The sequence below is a fragment of the Otolemur garnettii genome, unplaced genomic scaffold, assembly GCF_000181295.1.
Source record: "Otolemur garnettii isolate 467f Iridium unplaced genomic scaffold, OtoGar3 scaffold00032, whole genome shotgun sequence".
Lineage (NCBI taxonomy): Eukaryota > Metazoa > Chordata > Mammalia > Primates > Galagidae > Otolemur > Otolemur garnettii.
This window is the reverse complement of record NW_003852427.1, coordinates 6,626,125-6,651,441: the sequence shown is the minus strand read 5'-3', so window position 1 is coordinate 6,651,441 and position 25,317 is coordinate 6,626,125. Positions and strand designations below refer to the sequence as shown.

Below are 25,317 nucleotides of genomic sequence, written 5' to 3'. Positions count from 1 at the left end.
AATAATCTTGTACATACATCATTTCATACTTGTACCAAGGGTGCTGGTGGGATAGATTCTCAGAAGTGGGATTTCTAGGTCAAAGGAAAAACATGTACACAATTTTGTTAGATATTGGCAAAGTCCTTCTTCATAGGTGTTATGCTAGTGTTTGCTATCCTCTAAGATGTGTTGTAAGGACTAAATGAGTTCGTGTTTGTGGAGGGCCTGACAGACTAATCATTTAATCAAAAATAGCTATTTCCCTAAAATCATTTTTTTTAGACCTTTCATAGTCTGATGAATTTCAAGACTTCTCAACATCCTCAATACATTCCTAGACATATATTCTACTTTATATTTGGTTTCTTTAAGTTGCTTTATGCAGAATTAAAAAATAGTAATTCATAAATCATTCCAAAAAGTGATTATTTTGTATGTTTAAGAGATCGAACAACAATCAGAAGGTACTGTTACTTCTTGCTCTTATTCTTTAAAACATTGGAACTCACGTTTATTTTTATTTATTTGAGACAGAGTCTTACTGTGTCATCCTCAGTAGAGTACTGTTGTCTTTATTTAGCTGGCCTAGGCTGGGCTCGAACCTACCAGCCTCATTGTATGTGGCCAGCACCCTATTCACTGAGCTATGGTCGCCACCCGGAACTTAACGTTTATAAAACAGCAATTTATATTGGAATATTTCTGTTCTATAAAGCTATTCAAGGTTATAAGGATAAATCTCTTCAGGATAATAAAAAGATACAAAATACTTAAGGGAAATGATTATCTTAAATTGGACTTAAATTTTAATATTTTAATTTTATTTATTTATTTATGTTTTATTTATTCATTTATTTTTGTGAGACAGAGTCTCAAGCTGTCGCCCTGGGTAGGGTGCTGTGGCATCACAGCTCACAGTAACCTTCGGTCACCTGGGCTCAAGCGATTCTCCCGCCTCTCCCTCCCAAATAGCTGAGATTACAGGCACCTGCCACAACGCCTGGCTATTTTTTGGTTGCAGCCATCGTTGTTATTTGGCGGGCCCGGCTGGATTCAAACCCCCCAACTCAGGTGTATGTGGCTGGCACCTTAGCCACTTGAACTACAGGCGCCGAGCCTAATATTTTAATTTTAAAACCCATCTATGGTTTAATAATTTGGAGACAGACTTAAGTGAAAAGCATTATTAGCTCTAATTTGTTTTATGAACCCAGCCTATACATTTCTGCCCATGTATGAGTTTAGTTAGAAGGAAACTCAATCTAGATGTATTTTTAGTATATGCTTTTAAAATAAGTGAAAATTTATTCCCTTCCAGTGGTATTTAAAAAGCATTACTTACAAAGTGTATGTGGAAAAGTTAAAAAGTTTGCTGTGAGCAGTGGCTCACACCTGTAATCCCAGCACTTTGGCAGGCCAATGCAGGAGGATCACTTGAGCTCAGAAGTTCAAGACCAGCCTAAGCAAAAGCAAGACCCCATGTCTACTAAAAATAGAAAAAGTTTGCGAGGTGCCAGAGTGGGTGCCTGTATTCCCACCTACTTGGGACAGTGAGGCAGAAGGATAGGTAGAGCCCAGAAGTTTGAGGTTGCTGAGAGCTATGATGCCACTGGACAGTACTCAGGGGCGAGCGACTGAGCGAGTCTCTGTAAACAAATAAATGAATCAATGTATTTAACATAGACAAGATCACTGTTAACACATTGAGATTATAAAACCCTAAAAAGTTATGATTGATTCCAATTGTTTATAGTAGTAATTATGATTTCATAGGAATGTTTATATTTTCATTTAATCTAAACAAGTAGAAATTTGCCTAAATTTTAGCTATTTCATAAAGTAGCAATGCATGTTATATATAAATTTGCATAGGCCTAGGTGTATTTATTTCATCAGTTAGTTTAAACTACTCCTAAAATTTTCTATTATCTGCTTCATGATTCTATGTTATATTTTAAATTTTATGAATTAGCACCACACTCTTATTCTTTTCCTATTTTATTTCTAGGTGCTAACTGCCAAAGAAAGGAAAACTCAAATTGATGATAGAAACAAATTGACTGAACATTTTATTATCACACTTCCTATGTTACTGTCAAAGGTACAGTTTCATTTATAGTTAAGTTAAAATATGTTACTCAATTTACTATCACTGTACTGTTAAAACACTTATTGCTGTTTTTCTTTGCTGCTTCCTCTAGTATTCTGCAGATGCAGAGAAGGTAGCAAACTTGCTACAAATCCCACAGTATTTTGATTTAGAAATCTACAGCACAGGTAGAATGGAAAAGGTAAGCTGCTATGAAATTTAAATTCTGCTAGTATAATTTATTAACTGGGTCATTTTATTTTATTTTCATGTACTTAAATGTTGTTTGACAGATACTAATTTGTATTTTTTATCATTAATCTAAATATTACAGTTTTCTTTTTTTCTTCCTCAGCATCTGGATGCTTTGTTAAAACAGATTAAGTTTGTTGTGGAGAAACATGTAGAATCAGATGTTCTAGAAGCCTGCAGTAAAACCTATAGCATCTTATGCAGTGAAGAATATACCATCCAGAACAGAGTTGACATAGCTCGAAGCCAGCTGATTGATGAGTTTGTAGATCGATTCAATCATTCTGTGGAAGATCTATTGCAAGAGGTCTGTTCTAAAGTTAATGTGTACTTTTGGCTAATAATGGTTTTGACTAATAATTATTCAAGAAAGCTGAGTGTGTAAATCATTTTCATTTTAAATAAAACGTAGTAAAATTCTCTAGCCCTTTCCAAACGTAGAAGCCTTATTGCAACAGTTTATTCTATAAAGATTAACTTTGAATTTACTTTATTCTTAAAATATTTTTAATGAAACCTAAATTTTTTTTCCTTTTTAAGAAAAATATTGGCCAAGTGTAGTGGCTCATGCCTATAATCCTAGCACTCTGGGATTGAACTTCTGCTTAAGCTCCGGAGTTCAAGACCAGCCTGAGCAATAGTGAGACTGTATCTCTGCTAAATATAGAAGCTGTAGTCCCAGCTACTCAAGAGGCTGAGGCCAGAGGATCACTTGAGCCCAAAGGTTGTAGGTTGCTTTGATGAGCTGTAACGCCATGGCACTCTATTCAAGGCAACGAAGTGAGACAGTCTCAAAAAAAAAAAAAAAAAGAAAGAAAGAAAGAAAAGAAAGGAGGCACACCAAAGCTGGTGGGTTGGAGCCAAGCCCAGGCCAGCTAAACAACAATGACAACTGCAGCAAAAAAAATAAATAGCCAGGTGTTGTGGTGGGCGCCTGTAGTCCCAGCTACTTAGGAGGCTGAGGCAAGAGAATCTCTTAAGCCCAAAAGTTTGAGGTTGCTGTGAGCTGTGATGTCACAGCACTCTACCCAGGGCAGCTGCTTGAGACTCTGCCTCAAAAAAATAAAAAAAAATAAAAAAGAGAAAGAAGGAAAGGAAAGTATTTTTAAAGTCTGATATTTCTGAACTCACAATTTCCTATTCCTGAAACCTAATTTGCACTCTCATATTACTGAAGTATTAGTATGTACTGATGAATAGAGCGTGCAAATTAAATGTGCCCAAGATAGTAGCAACCATCCTCAATTGGTAATTTTTCTAATTATTTCTCTTTCCAGTCTTATGAGACAATCTGGAATCTACATAGTTCTCTGTGCTCTGAGAGCCAGCCCCTTGGGGTTTTTTTGTTTTTTTGTTTTTTTTTTACAGTTTTTGGCTGGCACTAGGTTTGAACCCTCCACCTCCAGCATATGGGGCTGGCGCCCTACTCCTTTGAGCCACAGGTGCTGCCCCTGGGTTTTCTTTTTAATCTATGTAACTGATTTTTATTATTAACTCTTCATTTTTTCAACCATTATTTATGACTTTTCATTATGATTTTCAGGCTACAAAGGTAATTGACAGTAAAATATTAGAAATAATTGACAATCTTTCAAATGTATACTCTTTCACTCAGCAATTTTAATTTCAAGGAATTTATCCTACTGTATTAATCAGAAAAGTATACAATGTCATTATTAATCATTAACATTTAACATTATTTAAAATGCAAAAATTGGTTATCTCTTGGTGTTGGGATTGTGGGTGTTTTGGGGGTTTTTTGATTTTATTTATCAGTAGTATATATATACTATTTATATAATTATAATTTTTCTGTAGGCAACAGAAATATACTTTAAAGTCAATTTGAGATGAGTAAAGTTGTGGTAATGAGGGTTTTTTTTTTTAATTTATAGGGAGAAGAAGCTGATGATGATGATATTTACAATGTTCTTTCTACATTAAAGCGGTTAACTTCTTTTCACAAGTATGTCATTTTATTTAAACTAGATGTAGTGAGCTGGGTACAATGGCATATGTACAATTTCAGTTACTGAGGAGACTGAGGCAGGAGGTTTTCTTGAGCCCCTTAGGTCAAGGCCACAGTCTATGGTGCTACCTATAAAAAGCCACTTTACTCTGGCTGGGACAATATAGCAAGATCCTACTATCTCAGAAATAAGAGGATAGAATAGATTTAGTGAATAGCACACACTAGTCTACAGCACAGAATGATTGTATTTGTAATGTTTGACATACCTGTAACAGTGGGAAATTTTAGAGAGATACCAAATATGTTTTTTCTTTATTTACATTTTCTCTAGATGAGTGATTCTCAACCTTCCTAATGCCGTGACCTTTTAATACAGTTCCTCATGAACCCTCAACCCCCAACCATAAAATTATTTTTGAAGTAGCAACGAAAATAATTTTACTGTTGGGGGTCACCACAACATGAGGAATTGTATTAAAGGGTCGCAACATTAGGAGGGTTGATAACCACTGCTCTAGATGAACTTTTTTTTTTTTTTTGCAGTTTTTGTCCAGAGCTGGGTTAGAACCCACCACCTCTGGCATATGGGGCTGGCGCCCTATTCCTTTGAGCCACAGTCGCCACCCTAGATGAACTTTTTATCATTTAATTGCTTAAGGTGTAAGATTTATCAGTGTAATGAAGACTTATCATTTAATGTAATATATATATATACACATTATAAAAGTTTCTCAGTTAGTATTATTTAACAAATTAGGGCCAGATGTAGTGGCCCACACCTGCAATCCCAACATTTTAGCAGGCCAGGGCTGATGGATTGCTTGAGACAAAGAGCAGGAGCAACCTAGCAAAACTCCCATCTCTACAAAAAATAGAAAAATTGACCAGAATTGGTAGTATGCACGTTTACTGTCCCCACTACTTGGGAGGCTATGATAGGAGCATTGCTTGAGTCTAAGAATGTGAAGATACAGTGAGTTATAGGGACACTTACTGTACTCTAACCTGAGCAACAGATCAAGACCCTGTCTTTGAAAAAAACAGATGAGCTTATTTTATAAGCTAGAGTTTTACAGGTATAAATTTCAATCGGTAGCCATTATAAATCTTGCTAAATAAGAAATAACATGGAGGGTAGCTGGAAATACTGGTCAAAAAATGCAAAACCTTAGAAAGGAAGAATAAGCTTGAGAGATGTATTGACAACATGGTGACTGTCATTAATAATGATGTATTATATTTTTGAGAAACACTTAGAGGGCATATTTTGAGCGTTCTCACCACAAAACATAAATATGTAAGGTAATACATATGTTGCTTAGTTCAATTTAGTCATTGTACAACATGTATATATTTTAGAACATTTATACAATATATGTGATTTTTATCTGTCCATATAAAGAGATGATAAAAAGAAATAGGATTATGAGGCAAGTCATTGTTATTCTTGTGAGTTTTTTCCTGAATTATTATTGTTTGGTTGGTTATTGTGATTTTACTATATTGATAGAACAGTTGAATTTAATAAGGAAAAAAGATTCAGATCAATGAAATAGGTTTTCAAATTGTATAATAATTTACATGTCCTTTGTAATGAAATATGCCTTTCTTCTTCATGAATAAAGGAAAACAGAGAACTTTGTTGTCCAAAGAAAAGTTCAGATGTATCTCTTACTAAATTAATGAACACTTCAGAATTTGTAAAAATCTAATATATAAGTAAATTTTTTGATAGGTCATGGAGAACTAAATTCTTATTTAAAATAAAAATACTGTACTTTGTTGTTTAAAAATAAAAGTTGCTGGCCAGTATCAAAAGAACAATTTTTGGTAGTAGACTTCATGAAAATTTAAAATGTCACCTTTATCACATTCAGAAGTGGTAGAAATTTTGACTTTAAATGTGTGAGGTTTTATTATTGTCGATTTCTTTAATGAGTTCCTAGTCTTAGCTCCTGCTTTTTTCTGTTCTCTTCTATCTCTCTTACTTGTTTCTTCTTTCTAATCACTTTTTTTTTTGTAAGTTTGAGTATTTAAACCTTTCCTTTATGGATCTTTTTCAATTCTACAAGAAAATGAATTGATTTTATTCTTCCACTCACTAAAACTGAGTGGAAGTTTAAATTTCCTTCCACTCTAGAATAAAGTTAATGCATTTTTGTTTATTTTAGTGCTCATGATCTCACAAAATGGGATCTGTTTGGTAATTGCTACAGATTACTGAAGACTGGAATTGAACATGGAGCAATGCCAGAACAGGTAGGAGTTTACTAATATTTCTTCTGCGACATTATAGAAAACTAAGCTTTTCTGAAGTTACATGATTATCAAAATCCTTTTATAGTGTGTTAGAGTAAAAGAGAAGAGAGAACTTTTGCTTATAGTGTATCTTAAAATTTTAATGTTAAGGTAAGCATTAATTACTATAGTAGCAACTTAAAAACTTTAGATTAATTCATTATATAATAAAATTTCTGATGGTTGTATTAAAATGACTGTGCTAGGTATTAATAATAAGCTATGGGTATGGTTTAGTTATATGCTAGAACTAGAGTTAAATAAGCATAAGAGCCATTAGTAGATTTAGAACTTTTTGCATTCATATACAAATTAGACTAGAAGGGGGAGGAATTCAGCAGAGACTTTAGTAGAATGATTAGTCAACTTAATTCTGTATGAGAAAAGGAAGACTTACTTCTATACTGCAGACACTCATAGAGACCAAGATACCATCTCCATAGTTAGGGGTAGGTAATATTTAGGGGGTTATCTCATTCATTTCCCATTTGATAGTATACAATGCTTAGATGATACCTTTGTTACTGTTAAGCAATACAGATTTCAACAGATATGAGAAAAGTATAATTTTAGTATTAAAAGTTAATCATAGAAATAGTGCTTTATTATAGCTATATCTTTAATTGTATAGCATTATTCATTTTCTTGATCCCTATAAATTTTCCTGATTATGTTAGATATTTTTACTGTATTTACAGAAAGAGACTAAGTATATGACCTTGTTGTTTTTCTTCAGTTATTGCTGATGCTTCAACTTCCCATCCTCTCTTCATCTCAGTCTTTTCAATAACCTAATTATAATGCACTCATATTTTCAAGCCATGCTTCATAATTGAAAGGGAATGGGAAAAATGAAGTTGTTCCTTTTTTCCTTTATTTTCCTCAGGGAGAAAATAAGACTAGCAAATCTCTGTTTTGTCTGGGATTATAACCATGTCTAAATTTTTTTTTTTTTTTAAGAGACAGACTCTCACTTTGTCACCCTCAGTAGAGTACTGTGGCATCACACAGCTCACAGCAACCTCCAGCCCTTGGGCTTAGGCTTTTCTTTTGCCTCAGCCTCCCGAGTAGCTGGGACTACAGGTCCCCGCCACAGCGCCTGGCTATTTTTGTTGTTGTTGTTGTTGCTGCATTTTGACCAGGGCCGGGTTCCAACCCACCACCCTCAGTATATGGGCCTGATGCCCTACTCAGTGAGCCACAGGCACAGCCCCATGTTTAATTTTTTAAATCATTTACACCATCACTATTGTCTTAGCACTGACTAGTGACAGTCTCACAGTGTTGTCCTCTGTTGTTGTTGTTTTGGTTTTCTGTTGCTTATTTTCATTGTGTATGTGTTATTTCCCATTTATTTTAATTTGTTGAACAGGAGAACATACTTATGTGACATTAAAGTTAATGTTATGTGTCTTTAGCTTTGTTAACTTTTTAGACAGCCTTATTTGTTGACCATGTGTATGAAGTTTGCATAAATTTGATTATATATTATTTATATATTATATTATATATATTATATATATAATATATATATTATTTATTTGATTATATTGATTATATGCTTGTTCATTTTGGTAATGTTTAGAAACATCTCTTAAGATACTCAATATTGAAAATATAAAAACTATTCAACCAGTTCTTCATAAGACCATACAAGATTACTTTTTCAGGTTCCAAGTGTTTACATTGAATTAGAATCCATAGAAAATACCCTTTTAGAGGAAGGATATCAAAGAACTGCCAAAATGTTTATTAGTGTTAACCCTCAGTCATGCCTGGTGTTTTGAAGATACCTTAAAACTAACTGTCTAGCCATTTGGGGGAACTGTGTACCTCATTTTATTGTACTTTATAATGATTGCGATTTTTAGAAATTGAAGGTTTGTGGCATCCTTGTATCAAACAAGTCTGTTGGTACCATTTTTCTAATAGCAGGTTCTCACCTCATGTCTCTGTCACATTTTAGTAATTCCTGCAGTATTTCAGGAAAATATTTCATTGTTCTTATATCTGTTACAGTGATTAATAATCTTTGATGATTGTATTTAAACTGTTTTGAAGAGCCATGAGCCACACCCACATAAGAGGGCATACTTAATAAATATTGTATATATTCTACCTGTTCTACTGACAGGCCATTCTCCATCTCCCTCCCTATTTTCAGGCCCCCCCATCTCCTGAGACACAACAGTATTGAAATTGGGCCAATTAATAATCCTGTAGTGGCTCCTAAGTGTTCAGATAAAAGGAAGAGTCACACATCTCTGGCTTTAAATCAAAAGCTAGAAATAATTAAGATTAATAAGGAGGGCATGTTGAAAGCCAAGACAGGCTGAAAGCTTGGACTCTTGTGCCAAAGAGCCAACTTGTAAATACAAAGGAAAATTTCTCGAAAGATATTAAAAATGTAACTCCAGAGACCATACAAATGATAAAAAAGTGAAACAGCCTTATTGCTGATATGGAGAAAGTTTTAATGGTCTGGATAGAAGATCAAACCAGCCACATTCTCTAAGTCCTAGCCTAATCTAGACAGTAATCCTTATTGTCTTCATTTTATTGAAGGCTGAGAGGGTAAGAAAGCTACAACAGAAAAGTTGAAAGCTAGTAGTACAAGATGAAGCAGCAAGCTGCAGGATTTTCAGTGCAATACAATAGGTTTTCAGTGTAGCCTCTATTGTGTAAGACGCCATCTAGAACTTTCTTAGTTACAAGTCAATGCATGATTTTGAAAGACAGGCTCTCTTATTCCAGGCTAATACATACAGCTGATTGAAGTCATTCCTCATTTCCTCATTTGCCATTCCAAAATTCCTAGAATCCTTAAGAATTGTGCTAAATCTACTCAGCCTGAGCTCTGTAAATGGAACAACAAAGCCTGGATGACAGCACATTTATAGTATGGTTTACAGAATATTTTTTAAGTCCATTATCGAAACCTACTGCTTGAGAAAAAGGATTTCTGTCCAAACATTGCTTCTTATTGACATTTACCAGGTTACTGAAGAGCACTGATGAAAATAACACAGGGCAATTAATCTTGTTTTCATCCCTACTAGCACAGCATTCATTCTGAAACCCATAAATCAAAGAGTTATTTCTACTTTTAAGTCTTATTATTTAGGAAAAACATTTGATAAGCCTATATCTACCATAGTGATTCCTATCATAGATCTGGGTAAAGTAAATTGAGAACCTTCTGGAAAGGATTCACCATTTTAGATGCCATTTACTCACAATTCATAGGAGGAGGTCAAAATATCAGCCTTAATAGGAGTTTAGAAGAAGCTGATTCTAGTCATGGACGACTTTGAGGGGTTCCAGAGTTCAGTGGAGAAAGTAACTGCAGGTGTGGTATAAATAGCAAGAGAACTAGAATTAGAGATGGAGCCTGAATATGTAAATGAATTGCTACAATCTCTTTGATCAGACTTTAATAAATGAGAAGTCACTTCCTAAGGATGAGCAAAGTGGTTTCTTGAGATGGAATCTATTCCTGGTGAAGATGCTGTGAACATTATTGAAATGGTAACAAATGATTTAGAATGTTACACAAACATAGTTAATAAAGCAGCTGCGGGGTTTGAAGAGGGTTTGCCAAAAGGTCTCTTGTAGGAAAACAGCATGGCTTGCTACAGAGAAGTTTTTTGTGAAAGGAAGAGTTAACCAATGCAACATACCTTACTGTCATTTTATTTTAAGAAATTGCCACAGCTACCCCAGCCTTCATCAGCCATGAACATCAAGGCAAGACCCTCCACCAGCAAAAATGCTACGAGTCACTGAAGGGTCAGATGATCAGTAGCATTTTTTAGCAATAAAGTACTTTTTACTTAAGGTATATATATTGGGGTTTTTTGGATATAATGCTTTAGCACATTTAAAAGACTATAGTATAGTGCACTTTTTATACCCTAGGAAACCAAAATATTTGTGTGACTTGCTTCATTCCAATCTCTGTTATTTTGTGGTGGCCTGGAACTGAACCTACAGTATCCCTAAGATATACCTCTGTGTGTGTGTGTGTGTGTGTGTGTGTGTGTATTTATTTCAGTGATCTATCTTTTCTTTTCCAGTACTACTTTAACTATTATAGCTTTAGAATATGTAGTAAGCCAAAGTTTGAAAGAACTTATCTATTTTATGTTTTAAAGGTCAAATTATAGAACTTATAATAATAGAAAATGAACTTATTCCCTTCACTTGCTTTATCAATTGTTAGTGTTTTTCACATTTGCATACTTGCTCACTCTGTCTATATATTACATGTATTGATATACATATGTAAATATTAATATTTTATAACAGTGTTATATATTTTTATAACAATTTTTCTAAGCCTAGTTTCCAATCCAGCATAACATTTTGCATGTAATTGTTTGTTTGGGTTTTTTTGTTTTGTTTTTGCAGTTTTGTTTGTTTGTTTGTTTGTTTGGCCAGGGCAGGGTTTGAACCCACCTCCTGCAGCATATGGCGCCCTACACCTTTGAGCTACAGGCACCTCTCCTGTTTGGGGTTTTTGTTTGTTTTTTGAGACAGAGTCTCACTATGTAGCCCTCAGTAGAGTGTTCTGGCATCACAGTTCACAGCAATCTCAAACTCTTGGGTTCAAGTGATTCTCTTGCCTCAGCCTCCCAAGTAACTAAGACTATAGGCACCCACCACAATGCTTGGCTATTTTTTCTTTTTAGAGGTGAGATCTTGCCCTGGCTCAGGCTGGTCTAGAACTGGTGAGCTCAGGCAATTTTTGAGACAGAGTCTCATAGCCCTACATAGAGTGCTGTGGCTTCATAGCTCACAGCAACCTCAAACTCCTGGGTTCTAGCTATCCTCTTGCCTCAGTCTCTCATGTAGCTGGGTCTACAGGCACCTACCACAATGCCCAGCTAATTTTTCTATTTTTAGTAGAGACAGTATCTTGCTCTTGCTTAGGCTGGTCCTGAATCCTGGGCTTAAGAGATCCACCCACCTCGGCCTCCCAGAGTGCTAAGATTATAGGCAAGAGCCACCATGCCCAACTTATAGAATGTTCTTAATTGAGTTTTGTCAGAGGTTCTGAATGTTTAAGTTTGGATTATACACTTTTGTAGGAATACATAAATGATGTTTTGTTCTCAATGTATCACATCAGGATGAACATAATGCCAATTCATTATTGATGCTGTTAACTTTAATTTTGATCACTTAAAGAAGGTGAGGTCTGCCAAGTTTCTTACCATATAGTTACCAATGTCCTTTTTAATTAATAAGTTATCTGCAAGGAGATCCTTTAAAAGTATGTACATAATCTTTTTTCTTTTCAAACTTTGACATAATAGTTTTAGTATCCACTTAAGATCCTTGCTTGACTCAGTAATTACTATGATGGTCACAAAATTATGACTAAAATGATGATTTTTCTGACTATTATTTGTGCTGTTTTTCTTAATTGGCATTCTGCAGTAGGGAAAAACTTTTCATTTACTCATTTGCTTTTTATAGTTTTAAGTTCATTTTTAAAAATTGAATATCTTAACAGACTTGTAGATTCCTAATATATTTCTATTTTATTCAACTAATTATACTTCAGGTCTCTTATTTATTTTGGCACTCATACTGTGTGCCAGATTTGGCCAGCACAAGCTGCTTTTGAACCAACTCCTGTGTGCTTTAGCTCTGTGTTCCCCAAACTTTGGGCCTCAGACCACTGCAAGTCTCTGGCCACAGAGCTCTGCTTGTCCCCTTCCCAGTCCATGGAAAAATTGTCTTCTGTGGAAAAGTTTTCTTCCTTGAAACTCAGGAACTGGTTCACACAGCAGGTGGTGAGCTGTGGATGATTAAGCTAAGCAACTTCACACCAGCCCCTGCGCATCCTGGCATCACTGTCTGAGCTTACTTGCATCTCTGCCTGAGCTCTTCCTAACCACCCCCACTTCTCCACCCCTTCCACAGAAAAATTATCTTTCATGAAACTGGTCCCTGGTGCCAAAAACATTGGGGACCACTGCTTTAGGTATGTTTTGAGCAGTTCCATCTTTTATAGCATAAGAATATGTTTCAGGAACTCCTTATGCTCCTCCCTCACCATGAATTTTTAACCTATGATAGCTAGCTCAGGCTACTCTTCCACTCTTTACTCATGCCTTCTGATGTTTGCCGCATTCCTGTCAGATTCTTATTTTGTATTTACCTTTTTTCCCAGATATCTTTTGTGTTGTTTCAGTGCCAATTGTGGAAAGAGACTAGATGCTGGCGCTTAAAAAGACTGAACATAATGTAGAGGGTGGGTTTAACTTTAGTTGGGTTATTGTTTTTGGATAGATTATGGCTTATTGTTCAATTTGAGAAAGTCGTACTGTCCTTGGAAAACTACACACAGGCCAAGTGCACACCTATAATCTTAATACTCTGGGAATCTGAGGGGGGTAGATCACCTGTGCTCAGGAGTTTGAGCCCTAGAATTTGATTTTGATTGCTGTGACCTATAGATACCATGACACTCTACCCAGGGTGACTGAGTGAGACTCTCTCTAAATGAATGAGTGGATGAATGAATGAATGAGAAAACAAGCACTTATTTCTCTGACTGGCTTAGAATTGTTTCATTTACCCACTTCTGAGTATTCCTTAGTCTGCCATATCAAAACCTTTCAAGACTACTCTATCCATTATCTGTCCACCTAGACTCTTAAGTCCTTAAGTGAAAAAGATAGGAATTAGGGTTGATGCCTCCCTTTTCTTCACCACCAGTACATTATGCACGCATACAAGATGCTACCCCATCTAGTCATTTTATTTATTTTTGTTTGTACCTAGTCATTATTTATAAAAAATGTATTTGAAGGCCAGGTCCTAAAGATATAATGGTGTACTAGAAAGCAATTCTTTAGCTCACAAAGCTTTTGATTTTTATTATAAATTATACCTCCTGAATGTCTCTTCTCATTACTGTTCCAGCCCTACTATCATGTCCTTACCTTGTTTAATACCTAAACTAATACTTGTTTACTGTTCCAGCCCTACTACCATATCCTACCTTGTTTAATACCTTATATTTTCTCTTATTGATCACATCAGAAACCTCAGTTTTTCCTTTTCTGCAATCTAGGCTTTGTTTTACTAATTCTCAACCATCTGTGGCATCAGAAGCTCTTAAAAAGGTTTTTTTTGTTTGTTTTAATAATACATAACTCTCTTAAATACTATTGTGAGAATAGGTTAGTATTAATTCCTTTAGACAATTATTTGCTACTCTTTATCAAAATTGAAAGTAGATATACCCTTCATCTGAGCATTTGCATCTAGGAATTAAGAGTGCAGATATATACCTGGATATATATGCAAAGATGTAGGTACAAATGTATTAATTGTAGCGTTTTTATGAAAATTTAACTTAAAATATTCATCAGTAGAAAACCAGTTAAATGCAGTGGGATAGTTGTGATTCTCTATAGTTCTATGGAGTTATGAATAAAATAATGAAGTAGGTATTATTTATGCAATATTATTCTGTGTGAGAAGACATTTAATGATACACTGAATGAAAAAGACAAGGAGATCAGTGTATGTAATTTTAAAGGATGATAAGATCTATACTTATCAAAATACACTATATGTATAATAATCTTCAATTTTGGATAATAACTGTTAACAGTGGTTTTCTTTAATGGAAAAACCGAGATTTTTTTTAAATTTATTAATAGTTTATTTATCACTCATATTCATAGCTCAGGAACACAGGTCAGTGACAAATGTCTGTGTAAATCAGCCCAAAGAAATTCTTTATAAAAATTAATGAAAAACATCAAAAAGGAACTTCGGGAATGAAAATATATCATGCTCATAAATCGAAAGAATTAGTATTGTTAAGATGGCAGTTCTCCCTAAACTGATCTATAGATTTAACACAGTTCTGGCTAAAATCTCAGTAGAATGTTTTATAGAAACTAACCACTTGATCATAAAATTTTTTTTTTAAATATGGAACGCTTCACGAATCTGCGTGTCATCCTTGCGCAGGGATCATACATCTCTATATCGTTCCAATTTTAGTATATGTGCTGCCAAAGAAAGCACTAATTCTAAGATTTTTATGGAAAGACAAAAGAACTAAAATAATTTTGAAAAAACAGAAAAGATGTACAGCTGATTTTAAGGCTGTAAACAGTAGTCAAGACAGTGTGATATTGAAGAAAGGATAGATACATACATAAAAGGAACAGCATAGGGTGCCTAGAAATAGACCCATACATACATGGTCAGTTAGTTTTTGACAGAGGGCCCCGTGTGCCCCAGGCAGGGCTCAGCAGCATTCTTGCAGCATCACTTCCCAACATGGTCCCTTTGGCTGAAATTCCAGGAATTCTAATCCTGCTGCAAAAAGAAGGTGCCTTTTCTAAGGAAGGAAGAAAACTAATATACTGCCTGCCTGGCAGAGCCTTCCTTGCCATCACTCTCTTCCCTAAATATTCAGTGAGGAAGCCTCCCAGAGAGCCTAGCGGGCTTTCCCAGCCTCCCCAGATAGGGTTGGAACTGAGTTCTGTCGAGTCCACCCACCTGGACAAACATAACATTATATTCCTCAGCTATAATGCTTCATCCCTGCCCTATGCTGGGTCCTTAAAGGAAGGCTTTGCTAATGAGATGCCTGGTGACTCAGAATCTCTAAGGAGTTGCTCTGATTTCATCTGCTGGTTGGTTCTGCAGAGATCACTGCCAGATGTGGCTTTTAGCCTGACACTACTACTCACTCGGTTTTCCTCTCTAGTCTTCAGGTCCTCGTCTGTGATGTTAGAAATCAGGTGACATGTGCATAGAGTCTCCAGATTCAGCAAATAAAAATAAAGATGCCCTGCTAAGTTTAATTGCAGATAAATAGTGAATAGTTTTTAATATGAATGTGTCTCATGCAATAACTGGTTATCCTGTATTTTACCTGGCAAAGGATGTCTCTCCGAGGACATCCAGCTCTAGTCTCTCCAAGAAGAGTTTATTTTACTCTCTAGAACTGAACCACCATGATCCACAGAAGTAACTGAAGGGGAGGTAGTGCAGGTTTGATGGGGCAGACAGCTCAATTTACAGATGAGGAAACAGAAGCACTTTATCCCTCTTTTTGGGCAACATGTGATGCCCTCTTCTTGCCCTTCAACTCTTGACCCTGTATGTGCTATATGCTTTTTTTTTTTTGAGACAAAGTCACCCTTGGTGCTGTGCTGTCACAGCTCATAGCAACTTTAAACTCTTGGGCTTAAGTGATACTCTTGCCTTAGCCTCCTAAGAAGCTAGGACTACAGGCATCCACTACAACGCACGGCTATTTTTGTTGTTGTTATTGTTGTCATTGTTTAGCAGGCCCTGGCTAGGTTCAAACTATCAGCCCCGGTGCATGTGGCCAGCACCTTAACCCCTGAGCTGTGGGTGCTGACCCTATATACTTTATCAAACCAATTTGATGCTATATACTTTATCAAACCAATTATTAAGTCATTATAGACCAACTATATTTATTTGTCTTCCCATTAAATCAGGAATATATTTGATTTTAAGTCCCTCTGTTGGGGTAGCGCCTGTGGCTCAGTGAGTAAGGCCCAGGCCCCATATACTGAGGGTGACAGGTTCAAGCCTGGCCCCAGCCAAACTGCAACAAAGAAGTAGCTGGGTGTTGCGGCGGGCACCTGTAGTCCCAGCTACTTGGGAGGCTGAGGCAAGAGACTCACCTAAGCCCAAGAGCTGGAGGTTGCTGTGATCTGTGATGCCATGGCACTCTACCAAGGGCAACAAAGTGAGACTCTGTCTCTAAAAAAAAAAAAAAGTCCCTCTGTCTAACAGAACGCTTATGTACTGAATAAATATCTTTTTGCAAAACAGTGACAATTGAAATTATGACGATTTGATAGCTTTCATTTTGGTGGTTTTCAAATGGTTACTATTTTATATCTTTATACATTATATCTCAAATTATTATGTTATTTTAGATTATTATTTATTTTATTATATAAAATTACCTTTTCTTATGTTTTCCCTTTTTGTTGTGTTAGTTTCTGTTTTGGGTTTTTTGGGGGGGTGGCAACTTTCCCTTTGTTACTGGGGTTAAAGTACAGTGATGTCATCATAGCTAACTGCAACATGGAACTTCTGGATTCAAGTGATCCCTCTGCCCCAGCCCCCTAAGTAACAGGGGCTACAGGAGTGTACCACCACACCCAACTAATTTTTTAATTTTCTTGTAGAGGTGAGGATTTTACTGTATTGCCTGGGCTGGTCTCAAAATCCTGTCCTTAAAATCCTGACCTCAAGCAGTTCTCCTACCTCACCCTCCAAAAGTGCTGAGATTATAGGTATGAGCCACTGTGCCTGGTCTTGGTTCATTCTTTTTATTGTGGTAAAAAATAATAACATTAAGATCTACCTTCTTAATAAGCACAATGTTGTACATAAGATCTCTAGTTCCTTTTTCTTTTTTAAGAGACGTTGTCTTGTTCAGCCTCCCTAATAGCTGAGCCTACAAGTGTGTGCCACCACCAAGCACAGCTAGTTTTTTTATATTTTTTATAGAAACAGGGTCTCTTAAGTTGCTCAGGTTAAAGCAATTTGCCTACCTCAGCCTTCCAAGTAGCTGGGATTATAGGTGTGAGCCACCATGCTCAGCTAGTTTCATTTTAACATAGAAGCTTTTTTAAGTTATTATTTTTGACCTCATATCATTTCTTACAATAATTTTACCAGTATGAATTTTAATTATATGTATTATGTGATTTTTTTACATAACCAAAATTATTAGTTATTTTTGTTATTTTTTTCCTTGTCATAATTAGAAAGCCTTTCATCATTTTTTTCCCCAAAGAGTATATAGGGCTGGCAAATGCGCACAAATAAAAATGTTCAACATTATTAAGAAATATATGTCAAAAGCACAATGAGATACCACTATATACCTACCAGAATGGCTAAAGTAAAAACTATTGACATTATTTAGTGCCAGTAAGGATGCAGAATTGAACCTCTCACATTGCTGGCAGGAATGCAGAATAGCATAGCCTCTCTGGAAAATCATTTGGCAGTCTAATATAGTTAAACATATACATTACCATAACACTCAACAAATGTACTCCTGGTCATTTATTTTACAAAATGAAAACTAATGTTCAATCAAAAATCTGTATACCAGGGCGGTGCCTGTGGCTCAAAGGAGTAGGGCGCCAGCCGCATATGTCGGAGGTGGCAGGTTCAAACCCAGCCCCAGCCAAAAAAAAAAAAACCTGAAAAAAAAAATCTGTACACTAATGTTCACAAGTTAGGTGTGATAGCCAAAAGATGGAAACAACTCAAATATCCTTCAGTGGCTAGACGTATAAAACAAACTGTGATACAGCCACACAGTGCACTATTAATAAGGAGTAAAACAGAACCAACTATTAATCTAATGATTTATGCAAGAACTTGGATTAATTTCAAAGACATTATTTTTAGGGAAGACATTATGCTAGGTGAAAACATTATGCTCTGCGGAGTGACATACAGTATGATTCCATTTATTTAGAAATCACCAAAAGTTACCAAAAGTCAAAACTATAGTAATGAACAACAGATCATAGGTGTCCAGGAGTTGCAGGTAGGGTGAGCATATGACTATAAAGGGATAGCATGAAGACATTTTCTGGGATGGTAAAACAATTCTATAGCTTACTATAGTGGTGACTACAAAAGTCTATATATAATGTTAAAATTCATAAAACTATGTACATGAAAAGAAATATAAGTCAATTTTTCTGTATAATTAAAAAATAACATGGCAAAGAGTAGCTAATAGTAACTTTTTTCTTAAGGGAATATTAAGAAATGCACAACATTGATACAAATCATAAGTAACAATTTGATATAGGGAAAAGACTTCTAAATTCTGCATACTCTCTGGGAAGGGGGGCAGGGGGTGCTTATCTAATATATTACTACCAGACATATATAGCATGAGTCAGGAAAAAAAGCACTAGAAGTGTGAAAAACTCAAGTAAAAAATTTGGGTAGTAAAAAGTTAACTTTTATTATTAAAGAACTAAAAGACTTCCCAAAGAATGAATTAACGTGCAGGCTAATGTGTGGCAATTCAGGATACTGAGATTTTATTGTTAAGCTTACTTATAAATTCCAAGTATTAGAAAATAAGAAAGGTATGAAGGAAAATATTTCTACAGTAAGCCCAGTGTGGATAGTACATTCTCTTTTTGTAGTATTTCTTCATACTGATCTCCAAAAGGAGGTTTAGTATATGATGGAAAGCACAGCAGACCAGGAATTCATATCATACAACCTTACTCCTCTTAAATAGTTCATAGTCTTTTTTCCCCCACATATACTGTAGGCCATAACATCAAAAAAGATCCTGCTATTTCCCATCCCAGTGATCTGGTGAAAAGACTCCATGAAAAATTTCTGCTGATAATCCTGAAAACTAAAATTGACACAAAGAGTTGTCCAAACGACATGCACAACAGCCAGACTATTCCTAAGGCATCAAAGCAATTAACACAACACTTTGTGCAGACAGACTCATGATCCATATAAAAGGGTGGAGGGAAGCAGAGGATCACTTCAAGATAAAAATCACTTCTGAAAGGGAGGCACTCTACCAAGCAGCAAAGATCTCAAAGACCACCAAGGCTTGTATGAAAGGTCTTTATTGGTGGGGGAGGGAGGCTGCAGAGCAACACCAAGAAGGAGAGAAAAAAAGAGAAAAGAGGAGAGAATGGAGAAGGGAAGAGAGAAGGGGGAGAGAAAGAGAGAGAGGAGAAATGTATCCTTATATAGAGAAGACTCAGAACAGTGATGGGATGGTGGGATAACCAATAAGGAGTTACTGCTCCGGGGGAAAGGGGGAAAGAGCAGTTAGGGGTGGGCAGCGGGTAATTGGAATAGGGTGATGAGGTAAGCGGTCCATTCCTTGTGCTTGGAAAGGAGTTGTAACTTTAAGAGCAGGAAGGGGCTTTCTGGGGAAGGGGCTTTTTGAGGCACTTATCTAACAACTTCAAGATAAAAATATTTACTTCCAGAGATAACTGAAGTGACATGAATTATTCATGTAAATAAATTCCAAACATTTAAATGTTTTTTAAAAGACTACCAAGCTTGAGCTCACCAGTTCAAGAACAGCCTGAGCAAAAAGCAAGACCCCGTCTCTACTAAAAAATATAGAAAAACTGAGGCAAGAGGATCTCTTGAGCCCAAGACTTAGAGGTTACTGCAAGCTATAATGACATGGCACTCTACCCAGGGCAACAGCTTGAGACTCTTGTCTCAAAAAAATAAACAAATAAATAAATAAAAATAAAAATGACTGCCAAGACATAAGAAAAAAAAAAGATGTATTTAAATGAGTGCATCTTACAAGGGTACATGTGAAATTTACTAGGTGTAGAATATAAATGTCTTAACACAGTAATTAAGAAAATGCCATGAAGGCTATGTTAACCAGTTTGATGAAAGCATTTCAAATTGTATATAAAACCAGCACATTGTACTCCATGATTGCATTAATGTACACAGCTATGATTAAAAAAAAAAAAAAAAGGCAAGAGGATCACTTGAGCCCAAGAGTTTGAGGTTGCTCTGAGTTATGTTGATGCCTTGGCACTCTGCTCAGGGCAACAGAGTGAAACTGGCTGGAAATCAAAAAACCTCTTCTTTTAAAGAGGTAAAAGTGATTATTTAGGAAACGGCCTAGTAACAATTTATATTAGTTAAACTAGAGCTAGCTGTTTTAATAGATTAATATAAAAATCTTAGTGGCTTAACAAAGTAGAAATTTATTTCTCACCCTCATAACCATAAAGTACCATTAGGGTAAGTCAGATGTCACTGTTCTCCCTAGTTATTCTGGGGCCTAAATTTTTCCTGGGGTGCTAGTATCTTGCAGGCAGAGCAGGCACTCTAATTTGCCTAGGACTGCGCAATACACGTTGGTGTTTACTCCCAGGAACAACAGAGAAGTGGGAATGGAAGAAGTTCTTAGTCATCAACCAATACTTACTATTATTTGAAGATCCTCTTTAGGCTCAGAGCAGTGTTAATCAAGAAAAGGCAAAAAGAGTGGGGTCCTCAAAAGTCTCTTTTGGCTTTTTTTGGTATTATTATAAATTGCCCCTCATGTTTCATGTATACTTTAGAAAGATGAAATGACTGAATAAAATAAATATATGACTTCTGGACAAGTTGGGATAACATTGCTAGCATTGAAGATAAACTATCAGAACGACTAGCAAAGCTTAGAAGGAAAAGCTCTGAATTTTCTTTTGATAACTGCATAATTATGCCTGTAAGATGACAAAATGCTTTCCAGTCAATGAGAGCAAGATTTGTATTTTAATGTAAAGCTGTGGAGCCCTTTTAAAAGTAAACTTACAAAGAATACTAGTATATGAAACAAATTAAAATGGTAATTCTATATTTGAAGCAGGTATCATAGTGACCAAGCATCTCTCCTCCCTCATAATCACTGACAAGAAACTTCTATGGAACACAGTTTGAAAATTTCTAGTATAGGTCAGTAGAAAAGTAGAAGAAAAGGATACTTGTAATAATTTGGATAAATTGATCAACCAAAATTAGGCAATTATTGAGCATTTTTCAGATTTTAAGTTCCCATTTATTATTATTAATCTGTATATTGCTTTTCTAATAATTTAACAAATCAAGTTGTTTAAAATTCAAGAGAATTTTTTTACTCTTGTCTTTTCTTTCCATGCAAACCATGTTAGTGTCTGAGGACCATTAGCATCATTGAGCATCTTCTAAATATATTAGGGTAATTTCCTTGGCACCAATATATAACTTGACAGTGTTTGTACATTCATGTTTGTGCATTCTGACATGAATCAATCATTTAATTAATATGTTTATAAAAAATCTTTACATCATCTCATTAATTTTGCATTAGAAACAGCACTATTTATTCTTCTCATTCATAAGAGTTATTTCTAGTACTGAGTAAACATACTAGAAATAGCTTTTGCTTAAGTGATCTAAAACCTAAATTTTAAAGTTCCTGTAGCATTCCACTTACTGATTTCTCCTTTAACTTATTCTCTACCTATGTTCATCTTTATGGTTTTCAGTTTCTTAAGTGGAGAAAATAATAGAAACATTAGATAAAAATTAGCAGATAAAATTATGGAATATCATATTATCATATACTTTGTTGCAATAAATGTAAGTCTTGTATTCAAACAAAGATACAGTAAAAGACCTATCAAAATGGAATTCTCTTTTACATTTTGCTCCCTAATCAGTTTTATTTTTCTGAATTCTGTTGTCTCTAGAAAATAGGAACAAAAGACTTGCATAGACATTTCACAAAATAGGAATTCAGGTGCTAATAAAAAATGAAAAAGTGTCCATCTTCATTCAAATTAGAGAAATGTGAATTAAAACTACTAAGGAACTATTTATGTATAATAGAATTGCCAAATTTATGAAATCTAATATCAAGTAGTGATAAAAATGTGGAGCCTTGGGAACAGTACAGGACACACCAATTATCAGTTTGGTAATATTTGATAACATTAAACATACATATTTTATATAATAAGCAATCCTACTCTTAGAGCAGTAGTTCTCAAAATGTGGTTCAGGAGCCCTTAGGGGTTTGTAGTAGAGATCCCTGAAGTTAAAACTGTTTTTATCTGACAGCTCCTAACTTTTGGGGAATAAAAAATAGGAAAAAAACTGTTTTCGTAGTAAGATGAAGATGTTATTTTTTCATTCTCATTCTTTCACAAGTCTACAGTGGAATATTGAGGTCACAGCAAAGCATATCCACATTTATCTACACAAGCTACTGTAATATACTTTCTTTTTCCAACTACTTTGCAAAACTAGATTTTCTTCATATATTTTGATTAAAACAGTAGTTTTACAATGTAAAAAACTATTTTAAATTGCACATGAACTTTATGGACACCCTAGATATTAGAGCAGATAGAATGCAGAAGCAGATAAGAGAATCTCTTAATAGTTGTTTTCTGTTAGGGCAGACATTAAAGTTATTTGCAAAAATATATAATAGTGTCACTCTTAATACTTTCTTGTTTTAGAAAATTTAGTTTTTTTATGATCTAATAAAAGTAGTTTTAAGTGATTTAATAAATATTTTATAAACATTTCTTAGTTTCAGTTAATAATATGGTAGTATTGACAGATATAACCCATATAAGCAAAAGCTCTTTGGTGTTTTTGTAATTTTTTTTTTTTGCAATTTTTGGCCAGGGCTGGGTTTGACCCCACCACCTCTGGCATATGGAGCCAGCGCCCTACTCCTTGGAGCCACAGGAGCTGCCTGTTTTTAGTAATATTTAAGAGTATAAAGAGGTCCAGAGATAGCTGAGTGTTGTGGCTGGCACCTGTAGTCCCAGCTACTCAGGAGGCTGAGGCAAGAGGATCATTTAAACCCAGAAGTTTGAGGTTGCTGTGACATATGATACCATGGCACTCTACTGAAGGTGACAGAATGAGACTCTATCTCAAAAATAAATACAAACAAATAAATAAAGCTAAAAAACTCTGAAAATCTCTGCCCTAGAGATATGTATGCACAGTGCCCCAGGAAACATGTACAAGAATATCCATAGCATAGGCGGCGCCTATGGCTCAAAGGAGTAGGGCACCAGCCCTATATGCCAGAGGTGGGGAGTTCAAACCCAGCCCCTAGCCAAAAACTACAAACAAAAAAAAAGAATATCCATAGCAGCATTATCCATATGGCTAAAAGTCAAAGCCCTGTAAAAGTTTAGCAGTAATAGAATGAATAAATAGGGGAATATTCTGAATATTACACAGGACTAAAAATTAATGAACTGTAGGCACATGCAACATGTATAAATATTAAACATAAGTGGTAAGTGAAAGAAATCAGGCACAAAGTTATACATACTGCATAATTCCATTTATATATTGTTGACAAATAGGCATAATAAACTTTAGGAGTGTAAACTTTAGCAGTTAAAATATATTGTTTACCAAATAAGCCAAAATAACTGTTGCCCTTAGGAGAAGAAAGAGATGATTGTATTGGGAGGAGATGCTGGCAATGTTCTGTTTCTTGACCTGGGTGGTGGTTACACAGGTATTTTTGCTTTATATTAATTCATTAAGCTTTATACTTATATAGGCACTTTTTTGGTATATGATGTTTCATATTAAAGTGCTTTAAAACAAGTAGAACATTTTGTTATAAAATTTTGATTAATTTTTCATTGTCAGATATTTCAGTTATAAAATTGGATAGAATAATTTTTTCTGTTCTTAAAAATTTAAGCGAAATATTCATAGAGTACATTTTTGTTTATAGGGTTTTTGGGGTCCATATTTATCAACATATGTTACCTCTTTATTCTCTAGATTGATATGTTGGTTTGTCCTTTTTTATCCAAATATTTTACACATTCTCACTAATTCTACAAAAATTTAGTCTTGAAACTTTATCATAAAATAAAAGCTATTGTAAATATTTTTTTAGTTCTGTGCAAACATAAATCCTCATTTCTTTGAATTTTTTCATTAAAATTTTTTTTTTCTCATTTGATACAGATAGTCGTACAGGCACTGCAGTGTTCCCATTACTCGATACTTTGGCAGTTGGTGAAAATTACTGATGGTTCTCCTTCCAAAGTAAGTAAGAGTTTCTGTAGGAAGAGGGTTTTTACTAAAATAATATCTTTGCTTACCTCTTTATCTAACAATACTATCAGTATTATAAATTATTGTAATCTTTAATAAGATGTGGCAATTTCTTATTACCAGTTATTGTTTTATCTTATGAGTAAGTATATATTTACATCTTTTGGAAAAGTCAAACTCTTTCAAGTACTAGACACATATTCTATGTATATTTAGTTAATATTCATATAAGAAGCTAAGCTACAATAGACACAGAAGCTGTGATAGGTGACATGCTATGAAAAAAGAATAATATTGAAAGATAATAGGTTCTAGCTTTTGATTCTGGCATTATGGCACCTAGGGGCCCAAAGTGAACACAACCTTCATCAAGTTAAAAACCACTTAAAATGTTGGATAAATTTTTTTCCAAATTTTAATCCAGGACTATATAAAACAAATCAAAATATGGCTGAGGATTAAATGAAAATAGTATCAAGAAAATTTAAAAAGAGTTCTAAAGCTTGTTCATCTGGAGGATGTTTTCTAATCTAGACTTAGTCCAAGGCCCTTGTAAGATAGACTGTCTATAACAGGTGTTCATATCTCCCTGATTAAGTTGGGTTCCTAAAAGAGCTGTCAGCACAAGGATAAACTAGAAATAAACCCGTACCAGTTCCATTCATGGTGTGGGAGATTATGAGGAAAATAACCTATTGTAAAATTTATCTTTGATTAAAGAGGAGAAATATTGATCTCCCATGAAAGTTTATAACTGTGACCTAGCTTTCACTTAAGTTTTCACCCAGTATTTATACTATTTCAATCATAAAAATAAACAAATTGAGATTTTGATTTTCAGTGTTCTATAGTGGTGTATCCCCAAGGACCTAATAAAGTCAAATCTAAATCTTCATCTCTTCTGAAGGAACTTGCCTTAAAGAATTTTTCACAAATAAAATTTGAAGAAAACTGAGCTCATAGTAAAAAATCACTCAGCTCAAAAAAGAAACCATGAAGGAGATCAGGCAAAAAATACTTTACATTAGAATTATCTGACACAAATACAAAATAAATGTGTTAGTTATTTCATGTA

General features: G+C 34.9%; 1 protein-coding gene and 1 non-coding gene across 5 annotated transcripts in view; one reads left to right on the top strand and one right to left on the bottom strand.

The window, feature by feature from the left end:
- The window catches only part of STAG1 (stromal antigen 1), a 412,760-nt gene that overhangs the window by 341,835 nt on the left and 45,608 nt on the right, over window positions 1-25,317 (top strand). For all 4 annotated transcript variants that reach the window (XM_003789415.3, XM_023513064.1, XM_023513065.1 and 1 more), the window contains 6 exons: window positions 1,991-2,083; window positions 2,184-2,273; window positions 2,427-2,630; window positions 4,219-4,289; window positions 6,467-6,554; window positions 24,153-24,233. In XM_003789415.3, coding sequence (XP_003789463.1) covers window positions 1,991-2,083; window positions 2,184-2,273; window positions 2,427-2,630; window positions 4,219-4,289; window positions 6,467-6,554; window positions 24,153-24,233 — 627 coding nt within the window. The remainder of the gene's footprint in view (window positions 1-1,990; window positions 2,084-2,183; window positions 2,274-2,426; window positions 2,631-4,218; window positions 4,290-6,466; window positions 6,555-24,152; window positions 24,234-25,317) is intronic.
- On the bottom strand, window positions 14,547-14,648 carry LOC111725182. The gene has a single exon (XR_002773311.1). It is a non-coding gene; the product is annotated as a U6 spliceosomal RNA (small nuclear RNA).